General features: G+C 34.7%; 2 protein-coding genes across 2 annotated transcripts; both read left to right on the forward strand.

Annotated features, from left to right (window-relative positions):
* Positions 1 to 1,606: 1,606 nt before the first annotated feature.
* Positions 1,607 to 9,367, forward strand: LOTGIDRAFT_159405 (hypothetical protein; the record flags this gene model as incomplete). The annotated part of the gene is made up of 7 exons (XM_009053723.1): positions 1,607 to 1,709; positions 1,825 to 1,859; positions 2,027 to 2,219; positions 2,714 to 3,393; positions 3,708 to 5,039; positions 6,114 to 7,470; positions 7,593 to 9,367. 7 exons carry the CDS (start codon positions 1,607 to 1,609, stop codon positions 9,365 to 9,367), a joined length of 5,475 nt encoding a protein of 1,824 aa, XP_009051971.1.
* Positions 9,368 to 17,588: 8,221 nt separating this feature from the next.
* On the forward strand, positions 17,589 to 26,635 carry LOTGIDRAFT_231563 (hypothetical protein; the record flags this gene model as incomplete). The annotated part of the gene is made up of 5 exons (XM_009053724.1): positions 17,589 to 17,739; positions 18,638 to 19,629; positions 19,955 to 21,298; positions 22,331 to 26,349; positions 26,480 to 26,635. The coding sequence occupies 4 exons, from the start codon at positions 17,589 to 17,591 to the stop codon at positions 25,616 to 25,618; spliced, it is 5,775 nt and encodes a 1,924-aa protein (XP_009051972.1). The 3' UTR covers positions 25,619 to 26,349; positions 26,480 to 26,635.
* Between the last annotated feature and the right edge of the window lie 1,138 nt (positions 26,636 to 27,773).

Genomic DNA, 27,773 nt, shown 5'->3' on the forward strand with positions numbered 1-27,773 from the left:
ATTTGTCGAAATTGAAACGAGACAGATGAACACAGCCTGATCAAAGAAAAACTACATCTATTATGAATAGTTTAGGTAGGTAAACTTGTTTATTTAATGTTAGAATTGTCCATTGTAATAGGCTTTGTATTATATTCATTGTTGATTAGATATCACACCTCTCGTCATATCTCCGATTGATATGCATTATTCTATTTTTGGGGTGGCTGGCCGATCAGTAGTAGATGCTGTATTTATTTTATGATTTCCTGATTCTAAGCTTGGCCCAGCGACCAACTGAAGACAATCTGACCCCTTTTGCGCAGCCGCCGATTCGAGCTGTCAAGCCGGTCGCATATTTACAGCCGCCAATTCAAAATAGTAATATCAACAAGCTCAAACGCTTTAATCAATCACTGTCATGGGCACATTCATAAGTCCCGTATTAAAGAGTTGTGTATATATAAAATATAACAATTTGAAAGCAAAAGTAGAATATCATACGTAGGCCTTGTATACTCGCTACAAAGGCAATGGTTTACCACTTTCGGAGGTTGTTTTGTGCCTTGAATATTTTATGTAGATAGTCTTCAGAAGTATCAGAAATGTACGAAAATCACACAATTCCTTCAAAAGAAAGTTCAAATTTTTATCATTTTTCACAAGCAAATTCTCCGTCCTTCTGCTTTTCCATTGAGAATTACAATTTCGGGCATGAAATACGACCCATCATACAATTGTTGAGCCTTATATATTTTGAAAGGGCGTGATATTAGGTTAAACAAGATATAAGATATCATATTAAGGGTCACTTCCCCAATCTTAAATATAAAGTGAACGTCAGTTTTTTAATAAGATTTTATCGTACAAAATTCTCACTGCTTTGTATATTTTGAAAGGGCACCATATTAGGTTAAATATAATATAGGTTAAAAGTTGGCACATTCATACTGAAGACAATTTGCCCACCTTTTGAGTAGCCGTAGGCATACGAGGGTAGTTCAAAAAGTTTTAGAATGAATAAAATTAAAGGTCCAACGTTTCTGCACCTAATGCTAATAAGGCTAAATGCGCAAATAGGGCCATGTCGGAGAGCGATCTGCTCTTTTTCGATTTCAAACTGTCGAGGGACTTCATGTACACAGCCTGTAGCACACAGTTTTAGGACCACAATTCAATATCTGTGAAACCTTTTACTGGTTTATTTTCCATATAATCACTTTTCTTAAGATACTTCTTATATCGAACTCTTTACAGAAAAAAAACTTCTCTGGGGTCACTCTAAAAAAATATTCACAGCATAGCGTTTGTCACGAAGGGCAGATTAAAGGTATATGTGTGACATTTTTGGGGGTTGATTTTAATCTTGAAAATATGTAAATAGTCTTCAGAAGTACTTGAAATGTACGAAAATCTAGGAATTTTACTCACTTCTACTATATATATACGTATTTTCTATATACCACAGAGTATCTGAAATTGACGAGTCGTCATTTTAACATTCAATCGCGGATAACATTGATTTGAAGGCTCAAATTTCGACGGTGAGCTTTGAAAAACTATAACCGATTGGCATAGCTAAAAAAATTTCCGTGTCTGAGAAATATTAAAGTATGATTGGTGAAAAATGGCCTACCTGTTTGATGGAGCATGTGACTTGAATATTGATTTCCTTAAGGGCAATTCCTTCCTTCCAATACAAGGTATATGGTTATCTATGTGCGATAATTGTAAGTTAGGTTGGCCAAAACCTTTTTTGACCAATCCGCGTATACTGAGTCTACCTTACTTCTAGACCTTGTCTATAAAGCAGCATTAACTGTGCTATTCCTGAATGTAGACCAGTGCTTCTCAATCGGGATCCATATGCACCCCCAGGGGTAAGGTCGAAATTCTCGGGGGTGAAATTTGTAATCAAGGGAATTTGGTGACGAATTATACACAAAGGGGGACTTTCAAGTATTTTAATGACAATATAGGTATTGAAGTCAATAAAAACACTAGCAACATTTCCGACATTTCCAAGAATCTCATCACTGTATTTCAGAATTACTGCCCCAAAAACAAGTTGGTAAACGATATGAGTAGACCAAACAAAGGTGCACAGTTCTGTCCTGGCAACAGCCGTGGTGGCAGAGGTGGAGGACGGGGTCGTAGGAGCCACACAAGCAGAGATCGCGGTGATCATGGGAACCCAAATGATAGATTTCGCGATGAAGGCAGAAATTTCCATAGACAAGGTAATGATTTCTTTATTGTATATAGTATAAATACCTGCAGTATTTTTGATAATAAATCACCTGAGATATGGTTGGTAACCAAGTTGATTAAAGTTATGAAGTAGCGGCAGTAGCGATAAGGATTTTGTTCACAACATTTCAGATATCTTGATTAATTTCAGTATCCCCTTCCCCCTTTAAATCTTTACTATTTTGTGATTTTCTCCAAGATTTTCCCTCCATCTTTTTGATTTCGGAGAATATAACCTGATTGAATAGAACAATTTGAATTAATATTGTCAATATTTTTTTGATGTTGAACTACAAAGCGTCTCATTTCCACCCCACCCTTATACCCAAACCAAATGTCAAAATTAACCTCTATAGGGTAAAAACACCTGATTTTTTTTTAAATGTCATCTCACTTATCTTGAATCGTTATTTTCTTTTCCCTTTTAGCCCCCTATTACTTTTGAGCGCCGATATAATTTGGAAATTGTTAACATGTATTTCAGATAGTAGAGACAGCAATCTATATGGAAATGATAGTCGAAGAGATAGAGATTATGGTCCGGACTATAGAACACGAGATGGAGACATGAATTATGGACAAAATAGAAGACAAAGCCCAAATAGATACCGAAGACATAGTCCAAATAGAGACTATAGACATGATAGAAGAGACAGCCCAAATAGAGACTATAGATATGATGATAACAGAGATTATAGACAAGACACAAGACAAAGTCCAAATAGAGATAGAAGACATAGTCCAAATAGAGACTATAGATATGATAGAAGAGACAGCCCAAATAGAGACTATAGATATGATGATAACAGAGATTATAGACAAGACACAAGACAGATCCCAAATGGAGATCGAAGACATAGTCCAAATAGAGACTATATGCATAATAGAAGCAACAAACCAAATACAGACTATAGGCGAGATAATAGACAACAGCAACAACCAATTTTTGATGGATATTCTCTACCACCCAGTTACCAAATGATTCATAATCAGCCATCATTTCCACTGCCTCTTCCAGGACAGCCTCTACTGCCAAATCCTGTACCACCTCTTATGAGTTTTACTTCACCACCACCTCCTCTCTATTATGCTTTTCCTAATATGCCTATACATGATACAAACCTGATACGACTCGATTCTACATCAAATCAGTCTTTAGCCTCGGTATGTATGATAAATTCATTCTTTCAATTTTTACCTACTGAATAATTCTAAAACTTTATAGCTTTTCTTATAGTACATTTTGTATGTGACGCGTTTCTGAGCTCTGATTTCGTTTTCCTAGCTATAGATAAATCATATACATGTATATAAATACTCAAAACATATTGGCATCTTCCTAATGCATCCTTAAAATTAATTACACAAAAAATTATGAAGGATATTTGTTTATGACCCCTTAAAGTACAATAAAAAAAATAACATTCTAATCTCTTAAAGTTAGTCGGGAACTTAGCCTTATGCTTAACATTTTTCAGAATTCGTCGAGGCAAAGCACTCCACCACAGTTTCCAAACAAAGGTTCAAAAGATGGTTTTCAAGGAAGAGCTCGAGGACGAGGTCGTGGAAGAGGTCAAGGTCGTGGAAGAGGACAAGGTCGCGGAAGAGGCCAGGGTCGTGATGCACGAAGAAGAGAGTCCAGTACTACATCCAGTAAAGGTGACTGCGAACTTGATTCATTTGGTTCTGATGTGTCTAGAGAACCCGAGAAAATAGCGCCTAAGACTGAAAAGAAGGAAACGTTTCTTTTCTTTATATTCAAGGGAAAGTCTGACGAATCTTTTGATTATGGAGCCTATTTAAAATCTAGAACTGGAAGTCTCACATCTATCGAGTATGATATTCAAGCAATTATGAAAACTGGCAACAGCAAAGTTGTCTTAGGTTTGTTTCACTCTAAAGCCTCAGCTAATAAAGTGATAAAATATTTTAGGAAAACCAACAGCTCATCCGAAATTGAAGTTTTATGTTACACTAGGGATCTTTTACCACCCATTTATCATGATTTAGCCCATGTTAATTTGGAGAAAAAGATAAAGAAGACTAAAATTCAAGAAAAAGAAGCATCTAAAGGACAGGAATCAGCCCAAGCAACCAAAAAGAAAACGAAAAAGAAAAAGAAGGTAGAATCTACACCTGAAATACATGAGACGACACTTTATTTGAGTATTGATGATGCATTGAAGAGCCAAGATGCTGTGGGTTTTATCAGAGCGCGGATGGGTACAGGAACTATTTATCCATTTCAGTTGGTTTCCTCAGTATTAAGTGAAGATGGATCCTCAACCAATATAGAAATTAAGGTACAAAGTGAGGCCATAGCAGACATAGTAATCAGACAGTTGGAAGAGAGCAACACAAACAGTCCAACCAATGTGGTTTGTTCCTTGATCCCAATATCAACAGAATCCACCTCGAAAAGAGAAATGATACAGCAGGTTCTCTCTGGTATCAAAACCAAATCCAAACAACGTATAGAACATCATGAACTTAAAATCAATGATGCAAATAACAGATTAGAAGAATTCGTCATCAGCCCCAATATATCCGTTAAAGAATACAACAGAAAAGTAGCCGAACGAGACGCTATCAAAGCAAAGTTGGAGGAACTGAAGTCACAAAAATTGGAATACCAAAACTATTTCGAAAAGATTACCGCTGACATCAGCAAGTCTGAAAATATTGAGAATTTTAAAGAATATATTCAACAATTGAGTAAACAGTTCAGTATAGAATGTTGCCGTCTTGATACAGCTTTACCGATCTATGCTAGAAGATCAGATATATTATCCTGTATTGCCAACAACCAAGTTATCATCCTGAGAGGTGCTACCGGATCTGGAAAGAGTACCCAAATAGCCCAGTACTTGTTTGAATCTGGTTTGCTAAAGGATAAGATGGTTGTGTGCACCCAACCTAGAAAAGTTGCCTGTGTAAGCCTTGCTAACAGAGTATCAACCGAAATGTTGTCTAATCTTGGTAAAACTGTTGGTTATAGAACAGGGGTAAAACAAAAGACTTCTAAAGATACCAAGATTGTATTCATGACTGATCATACACTGCTTAACGAATGTTTAAAAGATCCTCTCTTCACCAAATTCTCTGTGATAATTATTGATGAAGCTCATGAGCGAAGCATCTACACTGACCTGTTGTTGAGTATTGTGAAGAAATGTCTACCACATAGACCAGATTTAAAAGTCATCATATCTTCAGCTACTATTGATATACAAGTATTTTCAAACTACTTCAAATCTAGTATGCCTATAGAAGTAGCTGGTAGAACGTTCCCTGTTGATGTTGTGTGGAAAACGGAACAGGAACAATCTAGTGATGATTATGAAATGGAAGCAGTAAAGATGGCCATTCAAGTCCATAAAGACGAAGGCCCTGGAGATATTCTTATATTTATGACAACACCATTAGAGACAGAGAAATGTAAAGAACGTTTGGAAACAAAACTTGGTAAAACTAACGATAGTTTTAAATGCTTGACTCTTCATGGGCAGTTGAATATTCAAGAGCAGCAACTCGTGTTTCAACCTCTACCAGAAAACCAAAGAAAAATTGTGTTTGCAACGAATACAGCTGAAACATCCATCACTATCCAAGGAATCAAATATGTAATTGATACAGGTTTGGCTAAAGAAATGAATTTTGACGCCAAAAGAAACATCAATTGTTTGGCAGTTAATGTAATAAGTCAAAGTTCAGCCGAACAGAGGAAAGGTCGTGCTGGTAGAACTGCTCCTGGGAAATGTTTTCGACTGTACACAGAACAAACTTTCTATGATATGAAGAAATCCAATGTTCCTGAGATATTAAGAGTTCATCTGGGACAGGCTTTATTAAAACTTTTACAATTTGGTATTAATCCTTTTGAGGGTGATTTTGTAGAATCGCCATCTCAAGATGCTCTTAATTCAGCTTTGAAGACTCTGGTTCAGTTGAATGCCGTAAAAGATGGAAAGATAACAGACCATGGTAACTGGCTGGCCAAGGTTCCCTTTGAACCAAGATTGAGCTCAATTGTCAAGAAAGGATTTGATAAAGGGTTTGTGTATGATGCTTTAGTTCTGGCGTCTTTGATTAGTTCTGGTGGTTCACTTTTCTATCGTGGTGGATCTGATAGTGAAAAGGACAATAGCGATTTGGTCAAAACACAATTCTGTCAACATCAAGGTGATTGCTTTACGCTACTCGAAGTGTACAAAGTGTGGATTGCTCAGACTGACGACAAGAGAAATAAATGGTGCTTTGACAATTACGTTAATAACAAAGTGATACGAGGGGTCTTTGAAACCGTTTCAGAAATATCAGGTATTTTGAAGAGAGAACTTGGAATCGAAGTAAAGAAAGAATTTTCACAAGACCAAGGCCTCGCAGAAAGTTTTCAAAAGATCATTCTGTTAGCTTTCACAGAAAACATTGCTCACTTTACTGGTCATCGAAAGGCTGGATATTTTGTACCAAGTCTAGATCAGCAGGTCTTTATTCACCCGTCTTCATCACTCAAAGTTTTAAATGATTCTAGTGAGTGGGTGGTATTTTGCAATGTTTTAAGAACGTCAACTGATTTTATTACTACCGTCACACCAGTCAGAGAAGAATGGATACAAGGAATGATGAAACTACATTTTGATATAGAAAACGTAAAAAGTAAACGAATTTCGATTGTCCACACAGAATATTTTGGATCAAGCTCTTTTTCCATGTTTGTTGGTCCACGATTTACTAAATTAAGAAAATATGAAGAGATGTTGACACAGATCTGTGGTTGTATTGTGATGATTGATGCTGATCGAGATAGAGGTGAAGTGAGATTCTATACTTCTTCATTGAATGAAACGGCCAAGCAGGTAATTGCTAAATGGAGACATGAAGCTATACAGCCCGTTTTAATGAAGACAGAAGAATTTCAGTTGGGTTCTAAGCGTACCAGGACTGGAGGAGTTCGAATTGTTCTGGGAAAAGGAGGAGAGGGTACTTTGCTTCTGATGCCCCTTGATTACCGCTCTGTATATATAACAAAGCCCAATTGTAAAACTTCGTCGAAAGAAAATATCAAGGAGAAATTTTCAAAATTTGGAGAAATTGTAGATTGTTGGGAATATAAAAGACCGGATGGTAGATGGGGTTGTGTTACATTTTCTTCAGATGTAGCAGCTAGACTTGCTGTGAAGGAAACTGAAAACGATAATGTCGATGTAGCAATCCCAGATATCAAACAGTCAGAAAGACGTGAGTTCCAGTTCAAATCTCGATTAACATGGTTAAGAAGACCCTTAAAGAACATGGCGTTTGTTGATGTCAATCCTTTACATCTTGCCGAGGCTGTTCATCTTGGTTGTTTTCTCTGAAAGGAATTACAGTGAAGATCGACGTCAATGATGCTTCAACAGGTTTGATCCTCCGTCGTTTGCCACCAAATACCAAAGAAGCTGAAATCAAAGAAAGTCTTTGTAATAGTTTGAGTTTTATATCTGAAGAAGCAAAAGCCAATATTCAAAGGGTATCTGTAGTGAGAGAAAAAGTACAAGCTACCAGTGTCGACGATATAGACAATATAAAAAGAGCAATTTCTGTGTATATTTCGAACTATGTTAATGGACAAACTGGATTTGTTGTAGATGTTGTGAAACCGAAGAAGAACACAGACATAAACTTTGTAGCTTATGCTAAATTTTATTCAGCAGAAGATGGTTATCTGGCTTGTAGAGGTTTAAATGGTGTTATGAGAATTAATAATCAACCAGTTACAATGATTCCAGATGTATCATCTTCTATCAACATTTCACAACAAGTGTATCGTATCATGAAATCATCTATTGATGAAGCTGTAGAGGCTCTTCATAAGACTCTCGATTTCAAATTTCATGAAAAAGAATTGAACAACGGGCGAGTGATTCTGAATCTATACAGCAAATCCTCTTCAGACTTAGCTCAGACAAGAGCCATATTAGATGGTATTTTGAAAGGGGAGGTGATTGAATGCTGGAGAAATGAGAATTATCGCCATCTGTTCCTTAGACATGGACGACAGTTTGTTCAAAAAGTTGAAGAAAAAACCCAAACAGTGATCATAATGGATGAAAGGACAAATTCTATTAGAATTTTTGGACCCATGGCCAAATTTGCCACAGCTCAGATGGAATTACAAAACTACCGGAATGATATATTGAATGGGGGTTGGAAAGAGATAGACTTGAGGGGTCCAAGACGTCCACGGGGTTTGATGAAAACTCTGATCAAACAATATGGGTTAACCCTAGAAAACCTTGTAGAAGATTCTGGTCTACAGTCAATTCTTTTAAATCATAAAAGACAAACAGTGAAGATCATTGGTGAATCTGGAGCCGTGGAGAAAGCCTGTCAACTAATTGATGGTCTGTCTGATTCTCTTCTTGAAACTTTTCATTATGCTAATAATTCTGAATCTGCTGCTGGTGAGCCAGGGGATGAACTACCAGAATGTTGTGCTTGTATTTGTCCAATTGACAGTTTGGCAGAACTTTACCGATTAGAGAATTGTTCCCATGCTTATTGTCTTGGCTGCTTTAAGCAACAAATACAGGTTGCTATACAGAGTAAGGATCTTCCAATTCTCTGCAGCGAAGAGTCCTGTCAAGAACCGTTTACTTGGGTTGATTTCAAGCACAGTTTTACTAAAGTCCAGATAGATCCCCGGGCGTTGATCAGAGCAGCTGTAACAAAATTTATGTTGAAAAGTGGAAGAGGTACATATCATCATTGTCTAACCCCGGATTGTCCTGTTATCTATAAAACTAATACAGAAAATACCCAGTATATTTGTGAAGAGTGTGGTATCAGGATCTGTTCATCCTGTCATATTGAATACCACGATGGTCTGTCATGTGCTATGTACAAATCTCAAGAAAGGGACAAAGAAGAAATCGAGGCGTATTTAAGAAGCCATGCTGATACAATAAAGCCTTGTCCTCAGTGTGAATTCCCAATCGAGAAAAATCGTGGATGTAACCATATAGTTTGTCATGCATGTAAAGTTGATTTTTGCTGGCTTTGTACAGCCACATTTGTTAGTGCTGATGAATGCTATGATCATCTTCACCAAAAACATGGTGGAATTGCTGATATCGGCGATATTCTTTATGACTAAAAATCTTATCAAAGTCTTATTTTTTATACCATAATTTTAATGGTTGTACTGTTTTTGCAATCGTAGCAATGTTACTGTAATTTATATGTCTTTTCTGTGATTCCTATACTAATGGATTTACTGTTATTTTAATTGTAATACCAATATTGTACTGGATAAACCAATATTATTCTGGTAATACTAATATTAAACTTGTTATACATATATTGTAATACCAATGTTGTACTAGTAATACTAATATTACGGAAGCGTATTAGGGCCATTCAATTTATTTTTTTTTAATTTTCAAGTTAGAAACTTGAATTTTCAAGTTAGTAACTTGAATTTTCAAATTAGTAACTTGAATTTTCAAGTTTGTATCTTGAATTTTCAAGTTAGTATCTCGAATTTTCAAGTTACTAACTTGAAAATTCAACATACTAACTTGAAAATTCAAAAAAAAAACTAGTAATACCAATATTGTAATGGATAAACCAATATTATTCTGCTGATACTAATATTAAACTTATATTGTCATACCAATGTTGTACTAGTAATGCCAATATTGTAATAGTATTACCAATTTTATAATGGTAGTACAAATGTTGTAATGGTAATACAAATGTTGTAATGGTAATACCTATATAGTTAAACCCCTCCAAATCGATATTCCCTCTAAACCGACATAAGTCCCGACGGAATAACTATAACTATACTGAAACCCCAAATTAACCAACACCATCTAAACCGCAATCTGGCATCAAGATGGTCTCTATAAACCGGCAACTCCAGATTATTTATCGGTAATCCGTTGACGACATGAAAAGTAATGGTGACATTTCAAAATGAATCCAATACTTAAAAAAATATTAAAGGAACTAGGATTAATTACTAATCCAGTTTAAATCGATTTCCATTGTTTCAATGATTGAACATTACTCCATTGTCAATTACTCATGCTTGACAAGGCATGTAACTGTTTTGAGTAAACTATTCCACTCTTAACCGATTACCCCTACAAACCGGTATTCTACGTTAATCCGGTTGCATGCCGGTATAGAGTGAATAAACTGTAGTGTAACGTATTTGCAATACCTATTGTAAGGATTTAACAATTTTTGTCTAGTTTTATTTGTTTTTTATTCGTTCCTTTCTCTTCCTTTCTACTTTTTATTCTCTTTCTCTTCTCCTTCTGAAATTTTAACAAAGTCTAGTTTTAGTAAGTGATTTTTGATGTATTGTCAGTTTTATAGGTTGTGATTTACATTCCACTATTCTGATGACTGTGCAGTAATCGTCCTACAGTTATTGTTATACATTTAAACTGTTATAGTAATGGTTATACTGTCATTGTTATGGTTATACTGTTACTATAATAGTTATACTGTTATTATAATAGTTATATTGTGATTGTTTTTGTTATTCCGTAATTGTAATAATTGTTATATTGTTAATGTAATGGTTACACCGTCAAAGTAATGGTTATGTTGTTATTGTAATAGTTATACTGCCATTGTTATAGTTATACCGTTATTGTAAGAGTTATACTGACATTATTATGGCTATACCGTTATTGTAATAGGTATTGTAATATTTATACTGATATCATTATGTCTATACCGTTATTGTAATAGGTATTGTAACATTAATACTGATATCATTATGGTTATACTGTTATTGTAATAGGTATTGTAACATTAATACTGATATCATTATGGCTATACCGTTATTGTAATAGGTATTGTAACATTAATACTGATATCATTATGGTTATACTGTTATTGTAATAGTTATACTGTTATTGTTATGGTTATACCGTTATGGTAATTGTTCTACCGTTAGTGTAATAGTTATACTGTCATATACTGTTATGGTTACACCGTTATTGTAATACTTTTATCATTATTGTAATAGTTATACCGTTATTGTAATAGTTATAATACTGACATTGTTATGGCTATACCGTTATTGTATAGTTGTTGTAATATTTATATTGACATCATTATGGTTGTACCGTTATTGTAATGGTTATCCTGTTATTGTTATGGTTATACAGTTATTGTAATAGTTATACTGTTATGGTTATGGTTATACAATTATTGTAATGGTTATACTGTTATTGTATTAGTAACACTGACATTATGGTTATACTTTGATCATAATGGCTATACCGTTATGGTAATTGTTCTACCGTTAGTGTAATAGTTATACTGCCATATACTGTTATGGTTACACCGTTATTGTAATAGTTTTATCATTATTGTAATTGTTATACCGTTATTGTAATAGTTATACTGCCATTGTTATAGTTATACCGTTATTGTAAGAGTTATACTGACATTATTATGGCTATACCGTTATTGTAATAGGTATTGTAATATTTATACTGACATTATTATGGTTTTACCGTTATAGTAATAGTTATACTGTTATTGTAATGGTTATACGGTTAATGTAATTGTTATACTGTCGTTGTAATGGTTTTAACGTTATTGTAATTGTTATACTTTTATTGTAATGGTTATACTTTTATTATAATAGTTATACTGTTATTGTAATGGTTATACCGTTAATGTACGTGTTATACTGTCGTTGTAATGGTTATACCGTTATTGTAATTGTTATACTTTTATTGTAATGGTTATACTTTTATTATAATAGTTATACTGTTAAGGTAATTGTTATACTGTCGTTGTAATGGTTATACCATTATTGTTATACTGTCGTTGTAATGGTTTTACCGTTATTGTAATGGTTATACTTTTATTGTAATGGTTATACTTTTATTATAATAGTTATACTGTTATTGTTATGGTTATACTGTTATTGTTATGGTTATACTGTCGTTGTAATGGTTATACCGTTATTGTTATACTGTCGTTGTAATGGTTATACCGTTATTGTTATTGTTATACTGTCGTTGTAATGGTTTTACCGTTATTGTAATTGTTATACTTTTATTGCAATGGTTATACATAAAAGTATAGCCATTGCAATAAAAGTATAACAATTACAATAACAGTATAACTATTATAATAACGGTATAACCATAACAATAACAGTATAACTATTACTATAACGGTAAAACCATAATAATGTCAGTATATTTTTGTAATAGTTATACTGTTAATGTTATTATATATAAAAGTTTATACTTACTGTAATTGAAATATTACCATTTTATTGTCATCCTCACCATTACAATTGAAATGGTATTAGTTACAATGGATTTGCAATGGTTTTGAAAATAATGTTGGTTATTGGTTATTAGCACTTGTTGTATTTTCGTGAGTTATCACTTGTTATTTTTCAGCTTAATTTAAAGTCCTATTAGATACACACTTCATCGGATTAGGTTTAGTTTTTCTGGTTATGGATTTTTCTTTCTTTGTTATCACGTTAACCTACTTATATAGCATCACAATAAAATCTTAGCTTAATACGAAAAGCTTATTTATATACATGTACTTATGACTGCCACTTAAAACCTTTGCGACTATTCCTTACGATTGTGCTTTCACGTTTGCATGAAGTTTTCACATGAAGTATTCATATGTATCGTTTGCTTTTCTTACAAAATTACATTTGTCAAGACATTGGTAGACATGGCAAGGGGCAGAATTCGTCTGAATATAATTAAGAATTTAAATTAAAGTTAAGAGATCCTGATAATGCGAAGATTCTTGGAAAATAGCGTCAGTCTGTCCGATCACTAAGTCCTTTCCTTCAACTTATAGAGCACCATAGACTATTTGATTAAAAATGTTATTTGTAGTCTTTATTGAGTATTCTGACGACTATTATCTAGTATATTATTATTAACCCAGTTTTTCCGACGTGATATTTGGATGAGATATCAGAATTGGGTATAGGGCCAGACATTATAAGTTTTGGTATGTCGATCAAGATATTGTCGAACATCCTGCAATGCCTCTGTGCCCCGCACGGTACCACAATACATTCAAGGGATATGTTTGTCCATGCTTCGTATAACTCCGTAAGTTCAACCTACTCCTCGACACCAAACATTCTGCCAAATTAGGCTTTTGTAATGGTGAAAATTCCTAAAAAATATCGACGCCGATGAAAATCGACATTAGCTCAGTTTCGATATTCCATCCGAATATCTCTTCGGAGGAACTGGGTAGAGCCAGATTTGTCGGACTAATTAGTATTAAGTACATTTAACATGTGATAGTTACGAAACATAGAATTGATTTACTGCATTCTGACACATTTTTGAGGGCAAAAAGTATAAAAATCATATTTTAAATTTTTTAGAAATAAAATGGGGGTATAATTGGGGGTTCCTCTATCCACATGAATCATTCAGTATGAAAAAGCAGTTGAACATCTCAGATCAAAAGTGCGAGTTTCGCTTTTAGTCAAAATGGGAATAGAAATAGCAAAATCCGCGCCAATACGTGGTTATAATTACATTTTACATAAATGACAAGGTGTAGTAAGTTTCTGACTATAAAAGATAAAGAACCAAAATCAACTACATACAAATTATCAATACTACGAGACAATTTCCATCTTCAAGATTTTTATTTTTCTATACAATGGTCAATGCATGTAACAGGCCAGAAAAAGCGGGAAAAAATCGTCAAAATATAAAAAAAAAAGTCATAAAGATACATTTCATTTTTCAACAAACACGAAATAATATGTTACCCAGGTGCTCCAAAGCCTACCTTTCGTAAACTTGATAAATCAGTAATAAGTTTGTAAATACACTTGATGTTCCGTCAAACTTCTCTTTCCATTTTCTGCATCATGCACAAGTTGTTTTTGAAAGTCCATGATGCAGAAATATGGAATTTGTTGATACGGAAGGGAAGTAACTACAAATAATTGATGAAATCTAACAATATCAGACTAATATTACGTAATTATGCTTCGGGCATGTTATGTTTACTACCACAATAAATTACCACTTTCACAATTCTCGAAACAGAAAACATAAATTGACCTCATGTTCTGTTTGTACTCAACATTAACTCAATCTCCTAAGGACCAAAGGCCCAAAAAGCAGCTTTCATTGAATTAAATTCTTGCAGATTGATTAACATATTTGAAGACAAAGGCTACCAAAAACTGAGACACAGACGGAGGCAGAACCAGGCAGACTGGAGTTGTCCCCGATACATTTATTAAGTTTATAAATACCTCTTTACAATCCCTTTAAAGCAAATCATATACCAAGATGAATTGATTAGACTAAGCCGATAAGAATTTTGAAATCGAAACACATCTATACTTGTATTTCAATTATTATTACAGAAAATAAACTCTTTGCGCTTTCTATAAGATCTTAAGTTACAGTGACAAGCGTGAAGCCAAGCATTGGATCTTTATATTTCAAAGTAGCCAGATTTTGAAAAGGCCATGGGTGTTTTTTTTCTCTCTAGGCATGGGGAAGCTCATTTGTCTTAGGTTATTTGAGAGCGGCAAGTTGTCATCACACTCAGTTGCGTCAGGATATCGGTATCAGGTGAACGTTTATTATTTTGGACGTTGATCTTTGAATACTCTCAAATATCCAGCTGATAGTGTCAGTATAGTCCTATATAATATAGGTCGGTTTATCTATGTAGGCTATGAAATAGAAGATATAATAAGAGGTAAAATATAACAAAGTGAAAGTAAAAGTAGAAAATAATACGTAGGTCTTATATACTCACTTAAAGGCCACTGTTCACCATTTTCGGAGGTTGTTTTGTGCCTTGAATTATGTAAATAGTCTTCAGAAGTACTAGAACTCTACGAAAAGTTCACAATTTCAAAAGTATATCCATGTAGGAATTTCTCATTTTTATTATTATTTTGTTACTAGTTTATTATCTGTCTGTAAATTGGGGTAGGCGTACCCGAAAATTGTTCATATTGTTAATAAGGTCCTTAAAGAGAAATACGGTGTAGCCTACTTATGGATAGTTTTTGATTCAGTTTAAACCGTTCTACAGTATGGTGCAAAAAGGCGAGTCGTCAATGTAATCTCCAAACACGAATAATAAACGTTCGGAACATTACTGGTTAGCTTAGCTTAACAATTTCCGTTTCTGAGAGGAAGATACGATTGACCTCCGGAAATGGTGGACCATGGCCTTTATGTCAGAAACAAAATTTTTCCACGAAATTCAACCTTCTATAATATTATCCAGTAATCTCGTTCAATGCTTTTCTTCACGTCACATCTGGAACATTGGTTAAATGTCTGGTTAAAAAGTTGATCTATTAAATTATATAACTATAAATATTTTGAGTTGTGTTATTAGCTAATCTAATTTCCTCATATTGCCCCCAATAAGAAATTTCACACATCAAAATCGAATCTAGACCAAAAAGGACCAGGCATGCAACATCTTAAAAAAGGGATGAGACCACGGACTACATTCATCAATGCTGAATTTGTTGTGGTCTGAGTCATAGACATATGACAATGTACATGGTACAGCAACACTTTGAGTAAGGACAATAATATTATGGTGTAGATTGCATGAATAATGTTAAACTTGACAACTGTGGGATATCCTTTAAGGATGTATCAACAGGGAGTATAATAGGCCTACTAAATATAGATATCCTATTTATGGTTATCGACAACTCGTGTAAGCTTCGGGACTATAAATAATGCTGCTAGTTGTCAATGTTCATCTCACGAAAACTAACATTTGCGAAGGTTGAGCAGAATGGGTTATCGAACTATTACGTCTGGATAATCGACGTCATAATTCTAAGAATTGCGCATAGCATTCGTCGAAATGGGAACGAGACAGAACAGGTGAATACAGGCTGCTCATAGAGAGACTACAACGCAATGAATCCAAATATTTTCAAAAGGTAGGTAAATTTATGTATCTAGTGTTAGAATGTCAACAAATTGCAAATACTTACTTTCAATGTCTATCGATATTAGGCTTTATATTCTTTCTTGATGAGAAATACGCAGGTCTATATTTACGATCCCAGCTGAAGTCGAAGACAGCATACATACAATAACAAATGTGGACAAGTCAAATCGACCCAAAGTAAAAAAAAAGGCTGAATTTTGTGCCTTAAAGGTTATGAAATTACTTCACATTTTCCCAGAGTATCTCATACATCCAAATAAAACATTAGCGTAGTCCCATCTCTATTAAGTTTCATACATAAGAGTTTGGTAGCTGACCAACGTTTTATGATTGAATGATTCGGAGCATGTACATTGAACGTTAATTTCCTTAGAGGCAATTCCTCCCAATACCGGTACAAGGTAAATCTATGGTGGCCAATCATTTCCCCTCAAAAATACAAATGAAAATAAAAATAAATCTAGATCAAAATGAAAATTCAAAACGATTCTAAAAAAAATTAGAATAAAAAAATTAATAAAAACAAAAGTAAAAAAAAAAAGCAAATAAAAAAAGTGTGGAGCTAGTGTTGGTTCCTTGACAGATGTGATCTACAAGGGCGGGGTACTTTGATTTGGTTCGTCTGGTTTAGTGACAGTGCAAGAAAAAAAAATGAATAAAATGATAACTGGACCGCCATTAACAAAGGAGGTTTCGTTAAATCATATCACGCGATTTCCCCTTGATACAAATCGCTAATTCATTGAAATTAATCGACCCGTGCGCAATGCATCGTTGTATACTGTGATATAGCTGTAGGCTCTTTTCTTTACTTTCGTTTTTATGTAGCATTTTATTCTTATATTTTTTTTCTAAATCATTTTGTATCAAATGAACTTTCAGTTTGATCTAGGTTTACTTTTATTTTTATTTGCAATTTTAGGGGAAATGATTTAATTTTAATATTTTGAATGATAGCGGTAGGTCACCATAGTTATCTATCTCCGATATTTATTAGTAAGGTGAGCCAAAAAAAACTTTTTGACTTAACCTCGTTTACTGAGTGAGTCCACCGTAGGCTACATCTTAATCTTGACTTAGAAGCAACATTAACAGGGGGTATCCCTGAATGTATTCGGTAGTTGTGATAACGCAATCAACTTTCACATAAAAGATACATATTATTTTTCATACACCACATTGATTTGCTGAGATATTAATACATTCATGTTTTCAATTTCAATTTTTTAATATGAGAAAATTTAAGGTATTTTTAGTAAATAAAAACACTAGCATCATTTCCGACAGCTGCCAGTGGAGGTATGTTAACATCAACTTTATGGTAACTGAAGAATCTCATCACTATTTTTCAGAATTACTGCCCAAAGAACAATTTTATAAACGATATGAGTAGACCAAACAAAGGTGGTTCTGTTCCTTTCAAAAGCCGCGGGGGCAGAGGTAGAGGCGGTGAGAATCACACAAGCAGAGGTCGTGGTGGTCATGGGAACCCAAATGATAGATTTCGCGAAGAAGGCAGAAATTTCCATAGACAAGGTAAAGAATTCTTTATTGCATAAAGTCTAAATACCTGCAGTACAGTCAAGTAACCTAATTTCGTGGAAACCTATTATTCGTGGATTTCCGGAAAGGATTAATAATTTACATGAGCCGTGCGCGACCCCCGCATTAGTTTGTTTTGATAAACATGGGATTTCTCTACAATATCAGCTAGTAGAATGAATCCAGTAGTTTCAAGCAAGGTAAAGTGTATAAATGTATACTTTGACAAACACAAAATGGCGGATTTCTGTTATTACCAAACGTCACCATTTTTTATCGGCCGAATTTCCTTATAATCCCAAGCGGTAATCGGAATTCCAAGTGTCGTCTGCTAGAATGTAGTCCAAAGAATGAAGTCACGTGATCAACTAGCGGATTCTGTGTCAGCAGAAAATTTCTATGGAACATAAAGTGGGCCATATTCTTATGTTGTTTCAGTGACTTTTAGCAATAAATCACGCTACGTATCATATTTTGTCAGTCCCAATTTTTTTTTAAAATCGTGGTTCTTTGAAGGAATTGTCACTAGTTATAATGAATTGATATTAAAGATAAATACTAAGAGAAGTTAATTATACCACCCGGTATCCATACAACGTGTTTTTCTAGACTTATTTATAGATCAAACATTGTACACGAGAATAGCATTTCAGATATCTTGATTAATTTCAATATCCCCTTCCCCCTTTAAATCTTTACTATTTTTGTGATTTTCTCCAACATTTCATTTCCACCCCACCCTTATACCCAAACCAAATCTCAAAATTAACCTCTATAGGGTAAAAACCCTATGTCATCTCACTTATCTTGAATCGTTATTTTCTTTTCCCTTTTAGCCCCCTATTACTTTTGAGCGCCGATATAATTTGGAAATTGTTAACATGTATTTCAGATAGTAGAGACAGCAATCTATATGGAAATGATAGTCGAAGAGATAGAGATTATGGACCGGACTATAGAACACGAGATGGAGACATGAATTATGGACAAAATAGAAGACAAAGCCCAAATAGATACCGAAGACATAGTCCAAATAGAGACTATAGATATGATAGAAGAGACAGCCCAAATAGAGACTATAGATATGATGATAACAGAGATTATAGACAAGACACAAGACAAAGTCCAAATAGAGATAGAAGACATAGTCCAAATGGAGATAGAAGACATAGTCCAAATAGAGATAGAAGACATAGTCCAAATAGAGATAGAAGACATAGTCCAAATAGAGATAGAAGACATAGTCCAAATAGAGATAGAAGACATAGTCCAAATAGAGATAGAAGACATAGTCCAAATAGAGATAGAAGACATAGTCCAAATAGAGATAGAAGACAGAGCCCAAATCGAGACGGAAGATATAGCCAAAGTAGAGATTATAAAAAAGACAGAAGACATAGCCCAAATAGAGACTATGATAGGCATGAAAGTCCACATAGAAATAGAAGACAGAGCCCTAATAGAGATTATAGACACGACAGACGGTATAGCCCAAATAGAGAATATAGCCATGATAGAAGACCAAGTCCAAATATTGATAGTCCGAATAGAAATAGAAGAAAGAGCCCAAAGCAGACTGGTAAAGAACCAACTATTGTTAATGTTTATGTGAATAATAAAGACATCAACTCAAGGAAACCAGCGATACAACAGCAACAACCAATTTTTGGTGAATATTCTCTACCACCCAGTTACCAAATGATTCATAATCAGCCATCATTTCCACTGCCTCTTCCAGGACAGCCTCTACTGTCAAATCCTGTACCACCTCTTATGAGTTTTACTTCACCACCACCACCTCCCTATTCTGCTTTTCCTGACATGCCTATACTTGGTACAAACCTGATACGACTCGATTCTACATCAAATCAGTCTTTAGCCTCGGTATGTATGATAAATTCATTCTTTCAATTTTTACCTACTGAATAATTCTAAAACTTTATAGCTTTTTCTCATAGTACATTTTGTATGTGCCGCGTTTCTGAGCTCTGATCTCATTCTCCTAGCTATATATTTTAGTCCTACATAAGTCATATACATGTTTATTATATAATGCTTCAAAATACTTGCATCATCTAAATTCATCCTAAAAGTTAATCACCCTGAAATTTATAAAGGATATCTTTTATGATCCCTTGAGGAAAAAAAAACATTGTAATCTCTTAAAGATAGTCGGGAACTTTTACTTACTTTTACTTATCATTTTCAGAATTCGTCGAGGCAAAGCACTCCACCACAGTTTGCATACAAAGGTTCAAAAGATATCTTTCAAGGAAGAGGTCGAGGTCGTGGAAGAGGTCAAGGTCGTGGAAGAGGTCAAGGTCGTGGAAGAGGTCAAGGTCGTGGAGGAGGCCAGGGTCGTGATGCACGAAGAAGAGAGTCCAGTACTACATCCAGTAAAGGTGACTGCGAACTTGATTCATTTGGTTCTGATGTGTCTAGAGAACCCGAGAAAATAGCGCTTAAGACTGAAAAGAAGGAAACGTTTCTTTTCTTTATATTCAAGGGAAAGTCTGACGAATCTTTTGATTATGGAGCCTATTTAAAATCTAGAACTGGAAGTCTCACATCTATCGAGTATGATATTCAAGCAATTATGAAAACTGGCAACAGCAAAGTTGTCTTAAGTTTGTTTCACTCTAAAGCCTCAGCTAATAAAGTGATAAAATATTTTAGGAAAACCAACAGCTCATCCGAAATTGAAGTTTTATGTTACACTAGGGATCTTTTACCACCCATTTATCATGATTTAGCCCATGTTAATTTGGAGAAAAAGATAAAGAAGACTAAAATTCAAGAAAAAGAAGCATCTAAAGGACAGGAATCAGCCCAAGCAACCAAAAAGAAAACGAAAAAGAAAAAGAAGGTAGAATCTAAACCTGAAATACATGAGACGACACTTTATTTGAGTATTGATGATGCATTGAAGAGCCAAGATGCTGTGGGTTTTATCAGAACGCGGATGGGTACAGGAACTATTTATCCATTTCAGTTGGTTTCCTCAGTATTAAGTGAAGATGGATCCTCAACCAATATAGAAATTAAGGTACAAAGTGAGGCCATAGCAGACATAGTAATCAGACAGTTGGAAGAGAGCAACACAAACAGCCCAACCAATGTGGTTTGTTCCTTGATCCCAATCTCAACAGAATCCACCTCGAAAAGAGAAATGATACAGCAGGTTCTCTCTGGTATCAAAACCAAATCCAAACAACGTATAGAACATCATGAACTTAAAATCAATGATGCAAATAACAGATTAGAAGAATTCGTCATCAGCCCCAATATATCCGTTGAAGAATACAACAGAAAAGTAGCCGAACGAGACGCTATCAAAGTAAAGTTGGAGGAACTGAAGTCACAAAAATTGGAATACCAAAACTATTTCGAAAAGATTACCGCTGACATCAGCAAGTCTGAAAATATTGAGAATTTTAAAGAATATATTCAACAATTGAGTAAACAGTTCAGTATAGAATGTTGCCGTCTTGATACAGCTTTACCGATCTATGCTAGAAGATCAGATATATTATCCTGTATTGCCAACAACCAAGTTATCATCCTGAGAGGTGCTACCGGATCTGGAAAGAGTACCCAAATAGCCCAGTACTTGTTTGAATCTGGTTTGCTAAAGGATAAGATGGTTGTGTGCACCCAACCTAGAAAAGTTGCCTGTGTAAGCCTTGCTAACAGAGTATCAACCGAAATGTTGTCTAATCTTGGTAAAACTGTTGGTTATAGAACAGGGGTAAAACAAAAGACTTCTAAAGATACCAAGATTTTATTCATGACTGATCATACACTGCTTAACGAATGTTTAAAAGATCCTCTCTTCACCAAATTCTCTGTGATAATTATTGATGAAGCTCATGAGCGAAGCATCTACACTGACCTGTTGTTGAGTATTGTGAAGAAATGTCTACCACATAGACCAGATTTAAAAGTTATCATATCTTCAGCTACTATTGATATACAAGTATTTTCAAACTACTTCAAATCTAGTATGCCTATAGAAGTAGCTGGTAGAACGTTCCCTGTTGATGTTGTGTGGAAAGCGGAACAGGAACAATCTACGGATGATTATGAAGAGGAAGCAGTAAAGATGGCCATTCAAGTCCATAAAGACGAAGGCCCTGGAGATATTCTTATATTTATGACAACACCATTAGAGACAGAGAAATGTAAAGAACGTTTGGAAACAAAACTTGGTAAAACTAACGATAGTTTTAAATGCTTGACTCTTCATGGACAGTTGAATATTCAAGAGCAGCAACTCGTGTTTCAACCTCTACCAGAAAACCAAAGAAAAATTGTGTTTGCAACGAATACAGCTGAAACATCCATCACTATCCAAGGAATCAAATATGTAATTGATACAGGTTTGGCTAAAGAAATGAATTTTGACGCCAAAAGAAACATCAATTGTTTGGCAGTTAATGTAATAAGTCAAAGTTCAGCCGAACAGAGGAAAGGTCGTGCTGGTAGAACTGCTCCTGGGAAATGTTTTCGACTGTACACAGAACAAACTTTCTATGATATGAAGAAATCCAATGTTCCTGAGATATTAAGAGTTCATCTGGGACAGGCTTTATTAAAACTTTTACAATTTGGTATTAATCCTTTTGAGTCTGATTTCGTAGAATCGCCATCTCAAGATGCTCTTGATTCAGCTTTGAAGACTCTGGTTCAGTTGAATGCCGTAGAAGATGGAAAGATAACAGACCATGGTAACTGGCTGGCCAAGGTTCCCTTTGAACCAAGATTGAGCTCAATTGTCAAGAAAGGATTCGATAAAGGGTTTGTGTATGATGCTTTAGTTCTGGCGTCTTTGATTAGTTCTGGTGGTTCACTTTTCTATCGTGGTGGATCTGATAGTGAAAAGGACAATAGCGATTTGGTCAAAACACAATTCTGTCAACATCAAGGTGATTGCTTTACGCTACTCGAAGTGTACAAGGCGTGGATTGCTCAGCCTGGCGACAAGAGAAATAAATGGTGCTTTGACAATTACGTTAATAACAAAGTGATACGAGGGGTCTTTGAAACCGTTTCAGAAATATCAGGTATTTTGAAGAGAGAACTTGGAATCGAAGTAAAGAAAGAATTTTCACAAGACAAAGGACTAGCAGAACGTTTTCAAAAGATCATTCTGTTAGCTTTCACAGAAAACATTGCTCACTTTACTGGTCATCGAAAGGCTGGATATTTTGTACCAAGTCTAGATCAGCAGGTCTTTATTCACCCGTCTTCATCACTCAAAGTTTTAAATGATTCTAGTGAGTGGGTGGTATTTTGCAATGTTTTAAGAACGTCAACTGATTTTATTACTACCGTCACACCAGTCAGAGAAGAATGGATACAAGGAATGATGAAACTACATTTTGATATAGAAAACGTAAAAAGTAAACGAATTTCGATTGTCCACACAGAATATTTTGGATCAAGCTCTTTTTCTATGTTTGTTGGTCCACGATTTACTAAATTAAGAAAATATGAAGAGATGTTGACACAGATCTGTGGTTGTATTGTGATGATTGATGCTGATCGAGATAGAGGTGAAGTGAGATTCTATACTTCTTCATTGAATGAAACGGCCAAGCAGGTAATTGCTAAATGGAGACATGAAGCTATACAGCCCGTTTTAATGAAGACAGAAGAATTTCAGTTGGGTTCTAAGCGTACCAGGACTGGAGGAGTTCGAATTGTTCTGGGAAAAGGAGGAGAGGGTACTTTGCTTCTGATGCCCCTTGATTACCGCTCTGTATATATAACAAAGCCCAATTGTAAAACTTCGTCGAAGGAAAATATCAAGGAGAAATTTTCAAAATTTGGAGAAATTGTAGATTGTTGGGAAGATAAAAAATCAGATGGTAGATGGGGTCGTGTTACATTTTCTTCAGATGTAGCAGCTAGACTTGCTGTGAAGGAAACTGAAAACGATAATGTGGATGTAGCAATCCCAGAGATCAAACAGTCAGAAAGACGTGAGTTCCAGTTCAAATCTCGATTAACATGGTTAAGAAGACCCTTAAAGAACATGGCGTTTGTTGATGTCAATCCTTTACATCTTGCCGATGCTGTTCGTCTTGGTTGGTTTTCTGTGAAAGGAATTGCAGTGAAGATCGACGTCAATGATGCTTCAACAGGTTTGATCCTCCGTCGTTTGCCACCAAATACCAAAGAAGCTGAAATCAAAGAAAGTCTTTGTAACAGTTTGAGTTTTATATCTGAAGAAGCAAAAGCCAATATTCAAAGGGTATCTGTAGTGAGAGAAAAAGTACAAGCTACCAGTGTCGACGATATAGACAAAATAAAAAGAGCAGTTTCTACGTATATTTCCAACTATCTTGATGGACAAACTGGATTTGTTGTAGATGTATTGAAACCTAAGAAGGATACAGACATAAACTTTGTAGCTTATGCTAAATTTTTTTCAGCAGAAGATGGTTATCTGGCTTGTAGAGGTTTAAATGGTGTTATGAGAATTAATAATCAACCAGTTACAATGATTCCAGATGTATCATCTTCTATCAACATTTCACAACAAGTGTATGATATCATGAAATCATCTATTGATGAAGCTGTAGAGGCTCTTCATAAGACTCTCGATTTCAAATTTCATGAAAAAGAATTGAACAACGGGCGAGTGATTCTGAATCTGTACAGCAAATTCTCTTCAGACTTAGCTCAGGCAAGAGCCATATTAGATGGTATTTTGAAAGGGGAGGTGATCGAATGCTGGAGAAATGAGAATTATCGCCATCTGTTCCTCAGACAGGGACGACAATTTGTTCGAAAAGTTGAAGAAAAATCTCAAACAGTGATCAGAATGGATGAAAGGACGAATTCTATTAGCATTTTTGGAACCATGGCCAAATTTACTACAGCTCAGATTGAATTACAAAACTACCTGAATGATATATTGAATGGGAGTGGGAAAGAGATCGACTTGAGGGCTCCAGAACGTCCAAGAGGTCTGATGAAAACTCTGATGAAACAATATGGGTTAAACCTAGAAAGACTTGTAGAAGATTCTGGTCTACAGTCAATTCTTTTAAATCATAAAAGACAAACAGTGAAGATCATTGGTGAATCTGGAACCTTGGAGAAAGCCTGTCAACTAATTGATGGTTTGTCTGAATCTCTTCTTCTTGAAAATTGCCATTATGAATCTGCTGCTGGTGAGCCAAGGGATGAACTACCAGAATGTTGTGCTTGTATTTGTCCAATTGACAGTTTGGCAGAACTTTACCGATTAGAGAATTGTTCCCATGCTTATTGTCTTGACTGCTTTAAGCAACAAATACAGGTTGCTATACAGAGTAAGGATCTTCCAATTCTCTGCAGCGAAGAGTCCTGTCAAGAACCGTTTACTTGGGTTGATTTCAAGCACAGTTTTACTAAAGTCCAGATAGACCCCCGGGCGTTGGTCGGAGCAGCTGTAACAAAATTTATGTTGAAAAGTGGAAGAGGTACATATCATCATTGTCTAACCCCGGATTGTCCTGTTATCTATAAAACTAATACAGAAAATACCCAGTATATTTGTGAAGAATGTGGTATCAGGATCTGTTCATCCTGTCATATTGAATACCACGATGGTCTGTCATGTGCTATGTACAAATCCCAAGAAAGGGACAGAGAACAAATCGAGGCCTATTTAAGAAGCCATGCTGAATCAGTAAAACCTTGTCCTCAGTGTACAGTCCTAATTGAGAAAAAACGTGGATGTAACCATATAGTTTGTCATGCCTGTAAAGTTAATTTTTGCTGGCTTTGTACAGCCAAATTTAATAGTGCTGGTGAATGCTATGATCATCTTCACCAAAAGCATGGTGGAATTGCTGGTATCGACGATATTCTTTATGACTAAAGTTGCGTCAAAGTCTTATTGTTTATACCGTAATTTTAATGGTTATACTGTTATTGCAATCGTAGCAACGTAGCAATTTTTATTCCTTTTCTGTAATTCTTATACTGATGACTTTACCGTTATTTTAATTGTAATACCAATATTGTACTGGATAAACCAATATTATTCTGGTAATACTAATATTAAACTTGTTATACATATATTGCAATACCAATGTTGTACAATTAATACCAATATTTGAATGGCAATACCAATACAGTAAACTGAAACCCTCCCTAATCCGGCACATTTCAAAGTCCCGATCTAATCATTATATACTGTTGAAGGAAAGCAACATCATCTGAACCGCAATCTGCACCAAAATAAGGTCCCAAACCGGTAGCTCCAGTTTATTCGTCGGTAATCCGTTGAGACGAATTATCAAAGATGATTACTCACTAATCCAATTTAAACTGATTTCCCTTGTTTCACTTTGACATTTACTAACACTTTTCTGGACTGATACATGGCCAGGCATGTAACTGTTCGAGTAACTTATTCTACTCTAAACCAATTACCCCTACATACTGGTATTCAAGAGTTGGATGCCGATTTAGAGTGAATTCACCGTTGTTTAACGTATATTCGCAATACCTATTGTACGATATTCCACACAATTTGTGTTTGGGTTTCAGTGAGTGATTTTTGTTGTATTATCAGTTCTATATACATCTTTATATATATATATATATATATATATTTATATATATATATATATATATATATTGAAAAGTGTGATTATCAGGTCTCACTCTTTTCAATATATATATATATATATATATATATAAAGATGTATATAGAACTAATAATATTCAGACGAATATATATATATATATATATATCCTCACCATTAAAATTGAAATGGTATTAGTTACAATGGATTTGCAATGGTTTTGAAAATAATGTTGGTTATTGGTTATTAGCACTTGTTATATTTTGTGTTTATTTAAATTAAATTATTTTTTTCGCGAGTTATAATATGTTGTTATTATTCAGCTAAATTTGATGACAAATCTATTTTGTGTACATTCCTTGCGCAAATTAAAACTGTTTATGTCAATCGGATGAAATTATGCCACAATACAAAATGCTTAATTTGTAAATTAGATAAAAGAAACAAATAAGTGAATTTGAAATGAAGAAAAAGACAGAAGGATGTGAAATACTAAAGTCCTTTTAGATACACACTTCATCGTATTTGGTTTAGTTTATCTGATATATTAATGTTTTTCTTTATGTTATCACGTTAATTTTCATGTGTATCTTTTGCTTTTCTGGTAAAATTGCATTTGTCAAGACATTCATAGACATAGCACGTGACCGATTTCGTCTGAATATTATTAAGCATTTAGATTTAAATTGATTAGAAATTAAGGTTGGCTATCCCTGATGATATGAAAGAGTTATTTGTAGTCATTATTGAGTATACTGACGAGTATTATCTACCTTGATTCGTATTTCTACCCAATATATTATAATAGTATATTATTATTTACCTGACAAATATGGCCCTACCCAATTTCTCTGACGTGATTTTTGGATGATATATCAGAACTGGGTATAGTGCCAGACATTATAATGTCTTTGGAGAATTTTTATCATAACAAAAGCCCAATTTGTCATAAGTTTTGGTATCTATACAAAGTTGAACCAGTAATGAATCGATCAAGATATTGTCAAACATCCTGCGATGTGTCTGTGCCCCACACGGTACTACAATACATTCGAGGGATATGTTTTTCCCATGATTCGTAAAACTTCGTAGGAGTTAAGCTTATCCCTTGACTGTATTCTGGTACCGTGTGGGGCACAATGCCATTGTGGTTAATGGTTCAGCTTTATATAGACAGTATAGTTTGGTCATAGTGAAAAATACTAAAAACTAGCGACTATGAAAATCGACATTAGCTCAGTTCCGATATCCTATCCGAATATCTTGTCAGAGGAACTGGGTAGTGCCAGATCTGTCGGACTACATATTCACATTTAACAAGTGATAGTCGAGCTAATTATGAACTAAACTGTTCCAGCTAATCTTAATATAAAGTAAAATTAAACTAAACCGTTAAGTCAAGTCAAACCTTTAATATTACAAATATTTTTTACATTAGCCAAA

Source organism: Lottia gigantea (genome assembly GCF_000327385.1).
Source record: "Lottia gigantea unplaced genomic scaffold LOTGIsca_20, whole genome shotgun sequence".
NCBI lineage: Eukaryota > Metazoa > Mollusca > Gastropoda > Lottiidae > Lottia > Lottia gigantea.